Source organism: Ambystoma mexicanum, chromosome 11, assembly GCF_040938575.1.
Source record: "Ambystoma mexicanum isolate Mex_15411 chromosome 11, UKY_AmexF1_1, whole genome shotgun sequence".
Lineage (NCBI taxonomy): Eukaryota > Metazoa > Chordata > Amphibia > Caudata > Ambystomatidae > Ambystoma > Ambystoma mexicanum.
The window spans coordinates 1,126,353,904-1,126,372,050 of NC_090934.1; the positions used below are offsets into that span (position 1 = coordinate 1,126,353,904).

Below are 18,147 nucleotides of genomic sequence, written 5' to 3' on the forward strand. Positions count from 1 at the left end.
ACCGTCTGCCAGGAGAAATCGCGTGTAAAATACGCGCATGTGCGCGTTGGCAACACCCCCGCCAAAAGAAGAATTGTACGCTGTCTGAGGAGACAGGACAACAGGAGAAGTGAACGCTCTTTGAAGAAACAGGCCTAGGAAAAAGACAAGAAGAGAAAAAGCTGTCAGAGGTAACAGGGAGTACGAACTTGGAACGCCGTGAAGTAAATCGCGTGTGAACCGACGAGAAGTAAAGATTTCACCCACTCGCTCTCCACGAAAAGCATGTACAAGGAAATGGCATTCTACACGTACCTTTTTAAACATGCCCACACGTCCAGCGTCACTTCCGCGTGTACGTGCTAAGGCCCCATCCTCCAATTACACGCGCTGACACTCTGACGTGCAGTCATTGGACGTGTAACATGCACCCGTGTAGAGGGAAACGCCCGTGCACGCACGTCACAGACGCGCATACGCGCTGTTGGCCTTTGGGCCAATGAATTCGCGTACGTGTGCTGACGCGCTTACGCGCTAAGGCCCTTTCCTCGAATTACATGCAGACGTGCTGGATTTTCACGTGCCAAATCACTCCGTATCAAGCTGGCCACGCGTAAGCACACGCTCCTGCCCAGAAGGCCAAATTACTGCCCCCCCAGAGCCCCGAGCACGCTCCCACCTGCCATCTGCTGCTGCCTGATTGCCTGCTGCCCACGTGCCTTGCCATTTGCTGCCTGCACATCAGCCAGGGGTGCTGTTGCTGTGACCACCCCTGCTGGAACTGAAGACTCCCGACTGGGATTCCATCGCTCCACAGCCCAGCCCCAGGACCCAGTTGCCCACCCACTCCTGCCTCTGGGGTTGTCATGTCGGGCACTGCAACATCTGGCACCACTGACAACCCCCGGGAGAGAGGCACAGGGGAACCAGCTTCACTGCCACCGAAGTTGGTGTCCTGGTGGAGCAAGTCCTGGGGCAGTATGATGCCCTCTTCGGAAGTTTGCACGCCGACAAGGAAGGACGGACTCGGATCTGGACGGACATCATGACTGCATTAACGCGGAGGGGGTGGCAGTCTGCGACTTCCAACATGTCAAGAAGCGCTGGGAGGACTTCAGGTCCAGGACCATGAACAAGGCCCGGCGCCTCTTGAAGGCAGCGGATGCTAAGGGGTGCCGGGGCCACTTGTCGGAAGATCAGATGAGGGTCCTGGAACGCATATCCCCAGCGCTCCACGTCCAGGTCCTTGAGAGGCAGACCCGTCTGGAGTCGAGCGGTAAGTGTACATGCATCATGATTGTAAACTGTGCGTGTGGTGATGTGCCAGTAGTGTGCGGGTTGCACATATGTTTGTTTGGGGCCGAGTATGGGTGGGGCTGTACAGGGCCGTGCGGCTAACACATGAGAGGGCTGTCATGTGTGAGACATGGATGGTGCTTGTGTGTGTAGGCTTGCATGCCAAATGCAGTTGCGTGGGCACACATGTTTGGATGAATGTGTATGTAAGTAGGCATGGTCGTGATGTCACGCATGTATGTTTTCAGCTGCATGTATCAGCACTGTGTACATGTGCATGCAAGTGTGGTGGTGTGCGTGCATGTGTAGTGCACTCCATGTGTTGCATGTGATGTCTGGCTCACCTTTGCCTGCTCATGCTCTTGTATGTGTATGGATGGTGCTGGCAGTTGCGATGTGGCTGTGGTATGGCTCATGTGTGCATGTAGAAATGACATGTGTGTTGCCGATTGTGATGCCATGTCTGAGGTTTGCCAATGCCACTCAAGTGCAACTGTCATGTGTATATGTGTCCATTGTACAGTGCCCTGATGCCTGTGTTTCATTTCTCCCTGTCTGCAGCGTCAACTGATGATGAGGGCGGAGAAGGTGCTGTGGAGCACAGCGGCGGGGATCGCACCGCCAGCCGGAGACGCAAGGCGCGGCTCCCCTCCCAGTTTGTGATCTCATCGGGGAGTGAGGAGTCCGGTGCCGCGTCCCAGGCCACAGCTGCCGGGGGGGAGGTCCAAGAGGCGGAGGTCGGAGTTGGACTCCTCGGCAGCAGAAGGGGCAGCTGGGACCCCACAGGGCCCAACGGGGGAAGATGGCACGGAGTCATCCAGGTTGGTGGGGGGGTTTGGTGGAGGAGGAGGCCGTGCAAGCAACAGAGACGGGGTCTGGAGGTGGGGATTCCACTGGTGCTAGTGGTGCAGTGCAGGACCAGGTACAGGAGGCAGCACAGGCCGCCGCGGAGGTGCCTGTGTGCAATCCTGTCCCTGATCCTGTCACTGTATCATCTTGCACCAGCAGGGATGTCTAGGTCCAGACCCGTTTTCAGGCGGGGGATGAGCTCACAACAACTGGCCTTCCTCTGCCTGCAGACGGGGCTATCCGGGTCCGGGTTGAGCCTGTCCTGACTGGTGTGGCCTTGCGTCAACGGGTCATGCGAGGTGACCTGCAGTCTTTTCATGAGGAGACCGCACGTCATCTCGAATGGCTCGTTGACCGCGTCGGCCTACTGGGACAGGTCACCCAGGCCGGATTCCTCCGTTTGATGGGGCTTGCTCAGACCCCCTCCTCAACTGAACCCACTATGTGCCAGTCGTCCTCCGTGCCATCTTCCCACTCATTTGTCACCTGGGTGCCCTGTGGAGCTGCCTCTGACGGTGCGGCCAGGCTGGTGGAGGAGGCATCCCTGCCACCGTCGGGAGTCGGACGTCCAGCAGGGGTGGCCACATCAACGACTGCACCCCAGCCAGTGGAGGATGTGCAGGCAGCAGGAGGCAGGGCACGGGCAGAGGCACAGCAGCAGCAGCAATGAGGTGGGAGCCATGATGGCTCGGGGCCTTCGACATCGGAGGGGCAGGCATCGGCCGGAGGGCAGGAGGACCCAGGACGGGAAGTGTCTTCCGTGTGGCAGCGGTTGGGCCACGCCATAGATGCGGAGCGGCAGCGGGCGGAAGAGGCAGGGCTCACGATGGTCAAGGCGGAGAACTCCATGCGGAGGGCCCTGAGGCGGGCTGAGTGCCTCGAGGCAATCCGCAGGGAGTTGGAGGTGAACATGTCGACGGCCCTGCGAACCCTCGGGGCTATGGAGGAGGACCGCCTCCGGGACATTGAGCAGGAGTTCGATGATGCCCTGGCCCGGAACATCCCGAAGTGAGCCGTCGGACTAGCCCGCTGCCCTTGTAAATAGTTCTGTAGTTAGTGTTAGGTTTCCTTTTGGTTTTGCATTTTTTTTGGACCTTTTGGACAATGGGCCACATTTTTGTATATAGTTTTTTTTATTAGGTAGTGTTATTAGATAGGTTTCATTTCTTCTGTTGGGATCATGGACACTGGATTGTTTATCTGTATATAGTTGAGTGCTGGATTTTCATTTTTTTTTTAATGATTTACCCATGGAGCAATGGTTTTTGATTTTCATTTTCCATTGGATTTACTTTTGTGGACTGTGACTTTGGACACCTTTCCTTTGGATTATGATTTGTGGTTTTACATTATTTCACGGACATGCTTCTCTTTTTTTTTTTTTTTTTAATTCCCATTTTTGTTTGTTTATTTTTGATTCAATTTATGTTGCTTTTAATACATATTTTTTCTTCAAACTTCAATGTGTAGTATCATCTCATTGGTTTCATGCATATCATGATATGGGTTTTGACATTCACTGACACCCATTGTGTGTATGTGAGGGACATGTGTTCATTTACAAACTTGCAATTGAGGTTCTATCATGTAATTGCCATTTCTAAGTGGGTGGATGCAATACTCGGGTGGGTGGTTGGCATTTGGAGGCTGACCATAAGGCCCAGGGATCTAGATTGTGATGACATGTTGGCTGGGGGACATGAGTGGGGGCCTGGTGGAGGCTGCCCCACAGTGCTGGGGGGTGGGAGTGCAGGGGGACATGAGTGGGGGCCTGGTGGAGGGTGCCCCTGGATGCAGGGGGTGGGGGGTGCTGGGGGACATGAGTGGGGGCCTGGTGGAGGGTGCCCCTGGATGCAGGGGGGTGGGGGTGCTGGGAGACATGAGTGGGGGCCTGGTGGAGGGTGTCCCTGGATGTAGGGGGGTGGGGGTGCTGGGAGACAGGAGTGGGGGCCTGGTGGAGGGTGCCCCACAGCGCTGGGGGGGTGGGGGTGCTGGGAGACATGAGTGGGGGCCTGGTGGAGGGTGTCCCTGGATGCAGGGGGTGGGGGTGCAGGGAGACATGAGTGGGGACCTGGTGGAGGGTGCCCCTGACTGGTGGGGGGTGGGGGTGCAGGGAGACATGAGTGTGGGCCTGGTGGAGGGTTCCCCACAGTGCTGGGGGGTGGGGGTGCAGGGGGACATGCGTTGTTGATCAGTAGTGCAAGATGACATGTGGCTTGGCTGGGGGGCATGGCCATGGTGGATGGGCTGCCTGCGATACATGGGCAGGGGTGCAGGGTGGTCCCCTGTGGTGTGGGCTGGCTGCAGGGGCCATGGAGGGTGTAGAGGGAACACCTGGGAGGACCCACATGGCCAATTTACGTGTAGTGCTCCCCGCGCACCCCTGAAATACATGTGCCCTGATGGAATCGCGTGTGATACTTCCCGCACACCCCTGGAATACACGTACCCTGATGGAATCGCGTGTGATACTTCCCGCGCACCCCTGAAATACACGTACCCTGCTGATTTTGCGTGTGATACTTCCCGCTCACCCCTGGAATACACGTGCCCTGATGGACTCGCGTGTGATACTTCCCGCGCACCCCTGGAATACACGTGCCCTGATGGAATTGCGTGTGATACTTCCCGCGCACCCCTGGAATGCACGTGCCCTGATACTCGCGTGTGATACTTCCCGCGCACCCCTGGAATATACATGCCCTGATGGAATTGCGTGTGATACTTCCTGCGCACCCCTGGAATACACGTGCCCTCATGGAATCGCGTGTGTTACTTCACGCGCACCCCTGATGTACACGTACCCAGGACAATCGCGTGTGATACTTCCCGCGAACCACTGAAATACACGTTCCCCGCTTGGCGTTTGCTGTTTGGCAGCCCTGTGAACTGGTCCAGGGTTAGCGCAGCCCTTTGCGATGAATTGGGAATTTTGAAGGCTTTTCCTTGCGCGAGGGCGTTCTTGGGGGCGTAACTGGCGCTGCTGCAGGGTCGCTGCGCCACGGCTGGTTTTGGAGGCTGCAATCCATGAATACGCTGTGCGATGAAATGGATTTTATTGCACGCGGCTGGCGCAGTGTATCGCACGGGGACACTGTGCGCCAGCCGCGTGCGCCACTTTTGTGCGAAATTCTATGAATTACCCTGAAAGTATTTCCCTCACGTAGCTTGCGCTGAGACAATGCTCTGCGAGAGGAGCGGTCGCAAGATGGCGCTCCTCCGTGAGCGATGTGCTCCTTACGCGAGCCCCTTTTGCAGGGCCACCTTGGCAAGGAAACCAAAACAAAGTTTCCTTGTCAAAATAACGAGGATGAAAAGACAACAGCCGGGGAGGCCGTCGGGCCTGCCAGCTGACATTGAAAAGAAAAAATTGCGCCACATAAGACCCTCCTCGCTCGAAACAGAAACCTAGCTAAGCATTGAAATAAGATAAATAAAACAAATGCTATAAGATATACTGCCTTAATTTACGTAAACATGCAATATTAAAACAACAATATAAACTCAATATAAAATATAATAATCTCAACATGATAAGGCTCGACAGTAGAAAAGGAACACTTATTTGCTGGTCGAGCAGCAAAGAAGATGATGGACTAGAGCTATGGACCTTTATAGGGGGTGGCGGGGGACTCGTATGGGCTGACATGCCAGCACTGCCATCTTGGGTTGGGGGTGGTATCACTACATATTAGCCCCACCAAAAAAAATCACTGCATATGGTCGTCTGGAACGGCCATAGTCGATATTTTGGGGGGGGGTAATTTTTGGGGGTTTTGGGAGCAGGGGTTGCGGGGGTGTCCCCCGCTCCTTTAAAAATTATGCAGGGGTTGCGGGGGTGTCTCCTGCAGGTTCCATGCCTTAATATCGCTGCAAAAATATGGCGATATTTTTGTTTGGTGATATTTTTGCGGGTATATTAACACATGGAACCATTGGGGGTCCTATGTGTTTTTCTTTTCTTCATAATATTGGTGTTTTAAAATGTTTCTGGTGTTACATTTTCAATCTTTGTTGCTGGTTGAAAGTAAAGAAGTTATAATGCATAATAGGAAGCCACCGGTATCGACATAGAATAGCTGGGTTTTTTTTCAGCCGCAACAGAAATATGTGTAATCTAGGGAGGGCCTTTTTATTGAAGTATGTTTGGGGACTGTATCAGTGTACTATGCGGCGGTGTGGTGGGAGTTTAAACGTACTATGTGTCTCATGTTCCTTCTAATGCCTAAACATATATATGGTATGTTTGTTCTGTCGGTCACGGCTCTGTAGGTCAGCTAGGTTAAGTAAACATTATCTACAAGGCCTTTGCTGAACAAGTGTTGGGGGTGGGACACTGGGGGGTGCATTTGTGTGATGGGGGGGGGGGGGCTGGAAAAACCTCGGAGTGAGGGTTTTGGCTTGTTTCAGTTTATTGCCAAAACAGGCTTTCATGTTCGATGTCGAACCACCCTCGTTGTAATGACTTTACAAAAAAGGCGAAGTTACATATTTCGACGATCCTGTAATCGTTCTTTAAACATAGAACCTTTGGTGGTTCATGGTTTGTTTCTATTGTTGATATTTAGGATTAAAGCGCAGATCAGGTGCAATAAGGCTGTTGCTAATAGTAAAGACAAGTTGGAGACCTATTGTGTGATGTTTACCCACCCTTAGCAGGCAGGTAGGTGAAAATAGCACGTCACCCTTTACTCCGGCAGCTGGGTAATGGACATCCTGTTTTTCTTTGCTTGGAATAGTTCAGAGGGTGGGGCGTAGTTTCCAGATTAAATATCAGATCCCACCTACCACTGCGTCTCCTAGTGGTGGAAAAGCCTTTCATTGCCCTGTTCGGTCTTGGCTTGTTGCTAATGTTGTTTCTGCAGGCAAACTATTCTCCACTGCACATCATTCAGATTGCCGCTCGAAAAGTTTATTTTGCACTCCATACACTTGAGAGGCATCTTTTGTGTCTCAAAAGACTTCGACTGCAAGGGGTGTTAGTAAATGACTTACGCCAGAGTTTATTTCTCTTCATGTTGAGACCTGGATACTTTAGCTGCTTTTAAGGTTATACTCATCGTTAATCTTTTATTTCAGTTTCTTTTCATGCCATCTACACATGGCCCTGTACCCAGTGGGATTGGGCAATACGTCGATTTTCTACAAGTAAATCACTTCTCTGTTGAAGGGTTTGTTTTATAAATTGGTGCCAAATAAAGCTATTTCTGCAATATGTTAATTCATGTGAATTTCCTTAATCTAGAAAACTGTCCCATTAAATTGTGATTATTCTAGTAAACTGGTCCATTAGAAAATGGGATTGGCTGGGATAGTGCTTTGGTAATTGAATTGAGGAATGTTTAAATACGTAGACTGTGTCTGGCTTTCAGGGTTGATCTTTCCTTGGTCTCCATCTTTTTTTGTTTGTATTTGTTTTGTTTATGGTGAGGCTATGGAGTGCTTAATCTCCTTTAGGGGGGTAAAGCCAATCCTTTTTTAGATCGCATCTTCTACCCTACGCTGCCAGATTTCCGAAATGAATAAACCTGCTCAATTCTGCTCATTCATAATACTAAAAAAACCACCCTCTGATCTCGGTCCCAGGTCCTTCCCCCGCCAGCGACACACACCTGCACTGCCCACCTGGTAACCCCCGCACTTGGGGAATGTTTCTGGATCCCTACAGTCCCCCTACCAGCCCTTGATACCTGATGCCCGCACTTACCCATGCACTTGCCACATGCTGGCCGTTTACTTACTTATTGTTATCATCTTTTCCCATGAACTGCACTGTCCCTGCCCCCTTCCCACGCGCTTGAGCGATCTGAATGACACCTGGCCTAGTAGGATCGTTGTCCTTCCTCCCTTAGTTCCCCTCCCTTTTCCTAGTTGCGCCTTGAAACACTTGTTTATAGGCGCGTTATAAATGCCATATATCATATCATATCATATGTCAATTGTTGTTCCTGCTTTGCCAGTATTTAAATGCAGGATATGTAGGTTGTGTCTCTTTGTGATGTCAATATGATTGCATTCTTTTAACCAATTATGTATGACACTTGTCCAGCTGAGTTCCTGGAGCAATGTTTAATGGCAAATTTTAACATCTATTAACCAAAGATAATGCATTTGTTGCGGGACAGGTATTCTCAGAAATGCCCCTTTTGTAAAAGAAATTGGTTACTGAAGCTCCAATGCAACATGGTGTACATGTTTCTTAAGTATTTCTTAAGTCCATTACTTTGTCCTTTTTGTTGCAGTTGGGTTCATTCCATCCATCTTTTGAAAAAATCTTCTGTCAATTTAGCAGTGTGAGGTACAAAGGTAAGACAACATTAATTGGGCGTTTGTTTTTTAAGTTGGTTTTGGGTTTATACACTTAAAAATGAACATAAGGCTTTGATAATGCTACTGAAATTCATTTTAAATTGCATACAAAGTGATCATTTCGGAAGAAGGGAGTAACATAATTAACACATAGTATTCGGTTGCCAAATACTCGGTACTAAAAGCAATTTACTTTAAAGTTCTTGCTTTTGCAGAAGATGCTATTTATCACAAGAACATAAATGACCCTTCAAAAATCGATTGACACTTCTACAACCTTATAGAACATCTAGCCTTTAAAGTGAATGCACCAAAGTAAGCAGTAATGTATTTCTAAACTTCCACCAAGATGATGAAGTTACCAGTATTTACTACAAATAAGATTATTACAGTGACATCAACCTTTAGCGATTTAAGAAATTACATTTACCACAGGATGTGAGGGAGAGGCCCACTTTACTAAGTTTAGTATGCAAACACCATGGGAGTATTATCCATTTCAGGAAGATTTGCATAGCTCCACCTGTTGATCTGATGTGGAGAAAAAGCAAAGGCAGCGACTAGTTATTGCCACCACATGTTCCCTTCATATTGAACTCCATGTCTTTATTAGATCAATTCATGATTGCACCAATGTTATGCATACGAATTTTGGGCAACAACAAAGCCACGTTAACCCAGGGAGTTCATAGGTATTTCTTTTTTATTGGTATTTAGTTTATTTCAAACTTTTACCGTTCTTCACGTTGTCAATACAAAATCCACAAAACATACATAATCATTACCACAATTCATAATACCGAGGTTTAAAAGTCCTTTAGTACAATTGATTCCTCCTTATTCTATTAATCTCTTAGAACAGTGCCTTGTCCTTCCTCTTCCCCACATTCATCCGTCCCCTTTTATTTTTTCATGTGTTTTGTAAACTCCTCATCCAAGAATTTGGTTAGTGCAATTACCATTTTAAAATCATTACCCTCACACATATACTTCCACCAATCCTCTGCATCTAGGGATGGTTTTCCAGTATAAAGTTGCCGAAATAGTTTGTTCTTTTGTCTCTTCGTGCTGGGCAAAATAACGCTAGGTGCTGCAAGGTCTCTGCCATATTTTTGCACAATCTGCACCCATCATTTGAAAGCTCCCCTGCTTTCGGGCTATTAAGACCTCTTTCAAGTGCATTATGTTCATTTGAAATCTCAGAAATGGTTCAGTGGTGTGCACTGGGGAATTTAGCTAGATATTTTGGAAGCACATTCATAATTTTTATGTCATTATTCAGATGCACAAATAGTATGAGCTCCTTTTTTTTCTGGTCTCCGTTTCCCTCCAATCTTTACACCACAGCCCTCTGTTGTGTCCATACTACTTAGAAGCTCTCTGCACTGCTCCGCCCACAATTTCAGTACTTCATCGTAGGAGCAGCCTTTTCTTTCCTTTAAGACAAAAAATTGTGGAGGGCTGTCATCCATGATTAATTTGCTGCACAATTTGCAGAACAGTGCAAAGTTTTCTAAGTCACCATATCCTGGATAGAAAGGAGGCCTGGTTTGCATCTTCTGATTGAAATAGGGATACTATTTGGCAGCATAAGTATCCTCCAAAACTTCCAGTACTCCCCACATTTCCCAGGGCTGACTCCGTCCTGTATGATAACCCTGGGACCACCTTTTGCTTAAAGTATTTTAGCACTGGGATTACTTAGAATTTCCCATATTTTGCATGTATCACGGCTCCCTGGGTCGCCAAGCTCTTTGCTCTTGCTCTTAGCTCGGTCATCCAGAGGGAGTCGTTTACACTTGAGTTTACGCACATTCCCAGATATCTTACTGCTTTCACTGGTCTTACCAGCTCAGATCCCAAAAGCCACTGAAAGGAGCTCTTTTTTTTCTTCCTGTTAACTTCTGTAACATTAAGATTTCTGATTTCGCTACATTTATATTTCAACCATTGATTTCAACATAGTACTGCAGGATTCTCAATTTCCTCTGTAAACCAATAGGAGTCTGGTCAAGGATGACCAAGTCATCTGTGTACATCTTCAGTCCCTCCGGGATATCATTTATTTTCGGAAGGAATGCATTACGCGGATTCATGATGTCCTTCAGATCGGGAACGGACAAATTGAACGAGGCGTGGGCCAAAGGGCAAGCCTGCTTAAACCCCTATAAGTGTTGATATTTCTAGACAGCAGGCCCCCAATTGTTTAGTCTCACCTGCACTGAGATTTCCCCATACAATTACCTAATTGCTGAGACCAAATCTATTGGCCAATTCCACAAGAGCTTCCTCAATAACAGTTCTCTATTTATGCTGTCGAGCGTTTGCTTTGTCTATAAAGGCTAGATATAATCTAGTCTTTCCCCTTATTGCCCACTTTTTCAACAGGTTTATCAGAAACAGGTTTAGGCTACACCCAACCTCCTTGATAGTTCCCTTTAAGGTGATGTTTTCTTATTCTAAAAGAGGCAGGGTTTCTTTTATTTAAAAAGGCAGGCCCAGATTAACCATTCTGTAAATTGTCAGAGGTGCACGTATTAGAAGGTCAAAGGAACAGAAATGGCTTTTCCAGTCATGGAGAGAACATAACTCCAGACACTTTGCAAGGTGGCAGAGATGTAAACCGATGTAATGAGACTTGGTAGCCATCAGTGTTCTAATAAAGCCAGAACAGACTTTCAAAACAAAAGGCTGGGGAGCTTTTTCACCACTTTTCAACAATTGTGTTTTTTTTTTAAATATGACTTTCCTTTTTAAGTGCAATTGCCTTTTTTGACCTCATGGTTAAGAAAAATTGCAAACGCAGTGGAACCGCCCCAATATTTATGTAAGACGTATACTTCATATTTTCAAATCTAAAGAGGCAATGCACCTTTGGAAATGTTACTATCTCCAATCCTTGTATCACCCCCAAATGACATGCCATTGAATGCTTTCTCTAAGTACATTAGTGTGACCTGAACATACAGTTTGTAGTTTTCGATATTAGGAGATGATTTAAGTGCTGCCTAGAAGCTAGAAGATAAAAAAGTTGTCATGGCAAGTGAAAATGGGATGGACAGAGCGTGCAAGTGTGTGGCTTTTTACCCACCCATTGACGTTGACTGTTCATAGCCATTCTTAACCCTATGGCGTTTCCCAACCACTACATGCCTCTGCCTGCCTGGGCTAAAGCTCATCCCACTAGACTCTCGGTGTTAGTGATGTGCTTTCTGGGCAGTCTTCTGAAACGAAAAACTATCTACCAGGTGTTGCCATGTTGGTACCATTATGACAATGGCTCACATCCCCTTTCCTTGCCTACACAAAAGCCACGTCTTTGCATTTCCTTTGCAGTGGCAAGAATTGCTCAGAAATGTACACAATGTATTCAATTGTCTGGAGTTACCTACATTTGTATGTATTGGGATTTCGATAGCACTTTCTCCAACTTGCTTCACATAGAAAAGAAACGGTACAAAACAAAAGGTAATTATAGAAGTATAATATTACATATCATGTTTTACGAATCGATCAGACGGGATAGAAGATGAGCTTGGAGACTTGTTCGGAAAATATTATAGGTATAGAAAGAGTGGATGGTAAGAGGCAAAACATTCCAGTGATATGGGGCAAGTAAGGAAAGCGCAAAAACAAGAGGACGCTCAAAGAGGCTTGGGCACGGCAAGACGAAAAGTTGACTGTGAGTGAAGAGGGGGGAGTAGATGGAGACTAGGGATTAGAGATATGGGACAAGACTATGGAGACATTTAAAAACGATAGAGCTCGGCCTTGTTATTCATGTTCTTAGATTGCTCTATTAAATACCTAATGAAAAGAGTTTTTTTTAAAAAACGATAGAAAGAAAATGGAACAGGAGACGTGATTCAAATGGAAAAAGAGGCCGAAGTAGTGAAGAGAAAGATGCCTGAGGGGGAAGGCAAAAGAGGAGACAAATGGCGGAGTTATAGATGCGGCAAAGGAAGTGAGCAGGCATGCGGGAAGGCCAGTCAAGAGAGCTGAACAGAATTCAAGCCTAGAGAAGATTGGAGCAGAAATGAGGCATGAAAAGTCAGAAATGTGCTAGCTTGAAGGAGATTGACAAGAAGGAAATGGCAGTGACCCGCAGTAAGAGAAATTTGGGGGAAGAAGTAGTCAACTTGAAAACAGAGTTTACAAGTAGAGGAAGAGAATAAGAGCTGAGATGGTAGAAAGGATAGAAAGAGAGGGTAGGAAAAGGAGAGGGTGAAGCAGGGGGAGAAGAGTGCCTCTTTTTTGGGTTGGTCATGGTAGAGGAAATGAGATGCCATCCAGGATCGTGTGGAGTGAATTTTTAAATTTAAAAAAACCAAGACAAAAATTCGATTTAGAAAGACCCCTCCGAGTGGTCGTTATAAATCGAACTGTCAGTCGCTGCGATGCACACGAGTGCGTGCCAAGGCTGACAGGCGCTGCTTGCCCAAAAGAGAAAAGATGATATGATATATGATAGGTTATTTATAACGCGCTTAATACCCAGAGGTTTCTAAGCGCGGACCCAGTGATTGAACCTGTGCTGCTCCGTGTCGTCTTGCTTCCAAGGCGAGCACGTTGCCACTGAGCTATCCTCCCGAGATGGGCCAAAGGTAGTGTTTTTGGCGCATGCGTCTGTGTGCCTCTTTGGGGGAAGAGAAGGGAATGTTGGTGGCGTATGGAAGCGAGGGGGCACCGGTTAAACATGTGTGTATGGCTAAGTGTGTCTGCAGTGGGGGTTGCCAGGGGTATGGCTTGCTGAGCGGAGTTGGGGGAGGAGGAGGTGTGCTATTTCCGCTTTTAAAGACTGCGGAAATAAATCAGTCTTTTTGATGTGCAGCCTTTATCAAGCGGAAATATCACATTGAATTATACAGGATTAGATGGAAGAAAGGCAAGTCTAGGCTTGGGAATTGTAAGAGGATTCAATTCAGCACTACAGCCAAGTCAACGCCTAGTCTAGAATACTGAATGAAAACCCTTATTGATATATCTTTATGTCCAGTTCATGCGTTCTGGATGACTACCCCTATATAACACCCCTCCCTTGGAATCCCCCTGACCCCACTGAGCCAAGAAGTAGTTCTGTTTTGCAAGTTTAAAGGTTTATTTGATAACTTAAACAATATATATTATATCACGCTTTATAATAAATTAATAATTGGATATCACACTTAATCTGGTATGATAAAGATTAACAACGGAGAATCTGGCACTAGCACACTTCTTTATAATCAATGATGAGTGGTTATAGGATGGATAAGATAGCAACAATACTTTTATGGTTTCAATGGATGCAATGTGGAATGAAATGCAGTACAGAAAATACTCAATATGATTTCAGCAAAAGACAATGTAATCACTTTCTTGGACAATTCACCCCCCCCCTTTTATGCAATGCAAGGAAATGGAAGGAAGGCACACAGTTCTCAGAAATGCAATTAAATGTGATTCAGTTAACCCCAGCAAGCTTAGACTACAGAAGTTGGAAACACAGGCCCAAATGCTTTTAAATGTGCTGGAAATGAAGAAAAAAATATGCTAAAATGCTTTTAATTCCCTCTAGAGGTTGAGGTGAGTGGTATCTAGTTAATATTAGCTCAGGCTCACTCTAGCAGTGATGCAGGGATAGTTTTTATGAGGCAAACGATTTTTTTCAGAGGAAAGCAAAAGCAGCTATCTTTTTGCAAGTGGAGAAATTTTCAAATCGCGGCAAAATTCGCGAATGCGCCGAGCGCGATTACAGAGGAACTACAAGGACTATCACTATCGTTTTGGGGTCCTAGGAAAGCCTAGGATCTCAGCTTCCAGATGAAAGTTACTGCAAGTCTCTAGCACAAACGGTCACGGAGATATGAGCGATTAAATAAAGGTCGTTTTTCAGATTCGAAATTTTAAAGTTCAAAAAGACAAGTGCAGCTTGCAACTAGAAAATGACAGGTGACAGCTTTGCAAATGACAGGTGACAGGAGGCAGTTCTACTTAGATTAAATAGGATTGAATTATATTATTTTAACTAAGAGATTGGTTCTGCACAGTTTTCTAGGTACTCACACTATATTCTTGAGTGAAATGGGCCTCGTCATGGATCTGGTCAGGTTTTAAACTCGCCTCTGGTCTCTGCACTTCACAGTGATCTGGGTCAGCTCTCTCTGGTTCTGCTAACAGGTCAGCTCTACTCTGCTGGTCTGGTCTGGGTCTCTGGAGATTGATGGAGGTAAAGTATGGATTTTCCCGGCAGAGCTTCCAGCTGCAAATGGATTTGAAGGTCCCTATCAGTCCTGTCTCTCTGCTTTTATGTGTTTTTAAAATGGGTGTGTGTGAGCAGCATCACTAGCCAGCCCCTCTCCACTTGTCATTGGCCAAGCTTTCATTTCTCCCCTGATTGGGGGAGCTAAGTTGTGTCAGAGTGATGTCAGCCATTTATGATCTCTTGAAAAAAACTCCCCTGTCATCTGTGCACCCAAATCTATATATGATCAAAACACATATTTCACAGTTACACAGTTGTTTGAAATTACATACCCATGTCACAGATCACATGAGGTATACTCTGTCCCAAATCTGCTGTTTCTAAGAGCTTGCATTGAGAAATGGCACATATTTCACTTTTTAACGGATTTTGCAATTTCTGACATTGACCCAAATTTATACACATGTGCGCAAGGAGTATGGACATTAGTTGATGAAGTGTCAGATTTTTCACATGCACACATTTTGAGTAATATCCTCTTTTCCGCTAAAACCCCCCTGAACATGCCACCGGTTCTAAAAACCTCTTAAAATGTGGGCAGAAAAATCACAAGAATTATGGTATCATTTATAAAATTTTCACATGTCCGCTTTTTAAAGTTATGTTCTGGCCCCCAAAGGGGTGTGGTTTCCTTCCAGCACAAGGTTGAATTTCTGGTTTTTCCAGTTCTGCCAAGCTAGCTTGCTCTCACAGGCAGTGCCCCTCCCCTGTCCTTCAGGAGGAAGCCACTTTTTACGACATCTGTAATAAAACATTTGCCTGAGTCAGGACAGGGCTTTGTTCAATTTCCTGCAGAGCCCAGGTAATTCAATCAGGGAAGTGTCATATCCCTTTTGGTGGGAGCAGCAAAAGGGCAGCTAGGCCTGGGAACACAGCTGTGACTCAAGTTTCACTCCTGATGGGGGTAGTTGTCAGGCAGGATTGGAATCTCTTTAAGACAGTTTTTAGCTACATGTCATTTCTGTTCCCCAGTTTCTGCATTCAAATAAAACTAAACATTTTTACATATGCAGCTAGAATGCTGATTTCTAAGTTTAAACTATGACATTTAAACAATTGCAACCTATGTGACACTCTAAAGTAGGTCACTCATTTCTTTTAAACATTGAGATTTTTTAGTGTCTTTCAGTCCACATTTACTTAAACTGCTGAAATCCACAGCTCAGCCAGTCTTGTTATACACCTTCAAGTCACTTTAGAATATAACTTTACATTGTATCCACCTCTCAGTAAGTCTTTCTTTGGCATGTTTTGGGTTCATTTATTCAGTTTTCTACAAAAAAGTAAAATCTGGTGGTTTTAAAACGCCGGCTTTTGGATAGTGGCGAGTACTGGTACTGCACCCCTTTTTGGGATTTAAGAAAATGAATTCTCCACAGTTATGGGTTTGCTTTTGGCAATCAGCATTGCCATTCCCAATGGTTTCAGACTACTGTGTGGGTAGTCCAATGGTGGTTTTAGGCAGTGTCCTTCTGTGCCCATAACATCGGCAAAAATGAGTGGCAGCCTATTCTTCATGCATTTCCCTGTGCATTTTCTGGGAAGCTCTGGCCATCATGATGTTTTCCATGTCAGTACTGCACAGTTTTGAGGTAGGGCTCGGATGCATGGGTAAATACATCCCACAGAATGGAGGGTGTCGGTGAATTCAGAAAAGGGACAGAAAATGTGAGTCCTCAGTGTAAAAGTGACAGGAAAGATTGAAAGATAAAATAAGAAAGGAAAGATGCAATTCACTGCCTTTTAATTTGTTTTACTGTACAAGCGTTTTGGATATGTAAGCATTTCTTGCTGCTCAGCCACCCACCACCATTAACTTGATTGGGAACGATTTAGCTGTAGAATAGTTCAGTCTGCATACAGGGCAGACCAGGCAGCCAGTAAGATCATGCAAGGATATTTGTGGGTAAAATGGGTGCCAAGTATATACCCTTTTAAGTGACGCCCGGGTCAAGCTGTAAGAAGGCTTTCTTTGCTACTGGTCCTTAACCTTTCAGTGATCACAGGTGAGGATAGCAAGGTTATGCATGCAAACACATCTGAATATTGGCAGGGTCCAGTTACTAAAAGGTCTGACTTGCTCATATTTAGTGAGGTCAATTCACCAGAGCGACGGGTGGCACAAGTGACATCATGCACCCTTTGGCTCTCAAGGATATTTCAGGAAGTGACACCACAATCCATTTTTCTGCTGCCCCTACCCTGCTCTCTTTCTCTTATTTTACTCACTCCCCTTGTACTAAAGGAAGACACCTTAATAAGCAACAATTACTCTCCACTTGCATACTACTTAGCACAGTGTACATACCGCACAAAACACATAGCACACTGTGCACATGTATGCAAATACTATATACTGCATAACACACTAAAAAACACCACACGTGCACCATGCAACTCAGAAACCACAACACAAAATTCTCATACTCTTCGAAATTGAGGGGAGTTGGGAGCCATTAAGCTCCTGTGGGTAGAAACGTCCCGGACGTGTCCAAATACTCACCAGCACCTCGGCTATTCTTTAAGAGCCATTTCCACTGCAGATAGCGCAGTAATTTCCCTTCTCAAGACAGCGCCAAGGAGCGTGTGTGAAAACACAATATAGCTGGACCTTGCAGCCCTTCAACTGCTTTGGGCATCAGCGTGACAGTTACTGTATCAATACAGGGCAGAACAAGAAAACACATGCATAGGAGCAAGTAGCTTACCCAGACAGGGAGTCGGCACCCCTCTGTTATGAATAAAGTCCTGATGAAGATGACCTGAACAAAATATGGTTATGAAACCGGTCGACTTTGATATAGCATGAGCTGTTCTCATGCACTTTTATGATCTGTGCACAAAATTACTAGGCATAGACTGAATTAATTCAACCAGACTTGTGCTTTATACCAGGTCTCCCATAGACTTCTGTCTGTGCTTTTTTAGATGTTGTAAAAGGACCTTAGAGTTCTAAGTGCCTTATATGTAATATATGTATTGTGTGTTATCAGTACAAGTTGTTAAACCTTTCTAGCGGCTGGCAACACATTGGCCATTAGTTATATACATTGTTGTGCAGATATAAACTCTAGTACTGGGCATTATGTAATGTAAAATGCCTGTTTATATTGTGACTGCTCCAAGAGGTAGAAGGTTATCTTTATCCTTTCCCGATTGGGTGCTTAAGTGGTGCAATATCTGATGTTGGGAATGGCCCACTGAGACACAGAAATTTTACTGATATGTGTATATGATGCAATGAGCGTATATATAAAATATGTTAAGGAGAATTATTCTTCTATAGACCGTGATTGTGTGTGACCATGTAGCCAACAAGAGCCTGGTTAACTTGATACAAACAGCTACCAGGAGATACTTTTTGCTCCCCGAGCCAACTGATGCCCAACAAACACATCTATATGAATTTCACACTGTGCGTTTTGAAAATCTATGTTTTTAAATTGAAATGTTTCATATACTTCTTTTTT

At 45.8% G+C, this 18,147-nt stretch overlaps 1 protein-coding gene across 1 annotated transcript in view; it reads left to right on the forward strand.

Moving 5' to 3' along the window:
• CA12 (carbonic anhydrase 12) overlaps positions 1-18,147 on the forward strand; it is a 1,353,512-nt gene that overhangs the window by 789,544 nt on the left and 545,821 nt on the right. The window contains exon 6 of the mRNA XM_069624464.1: positions 8,367-8,430. Coding sequence (XP_069480565.1) covers positions 8,367-8,430 — 64 coding nt within the window. The remainder of the gene's footprint in view (positions 1-8,366; positions 8,431-18,147) is intronic.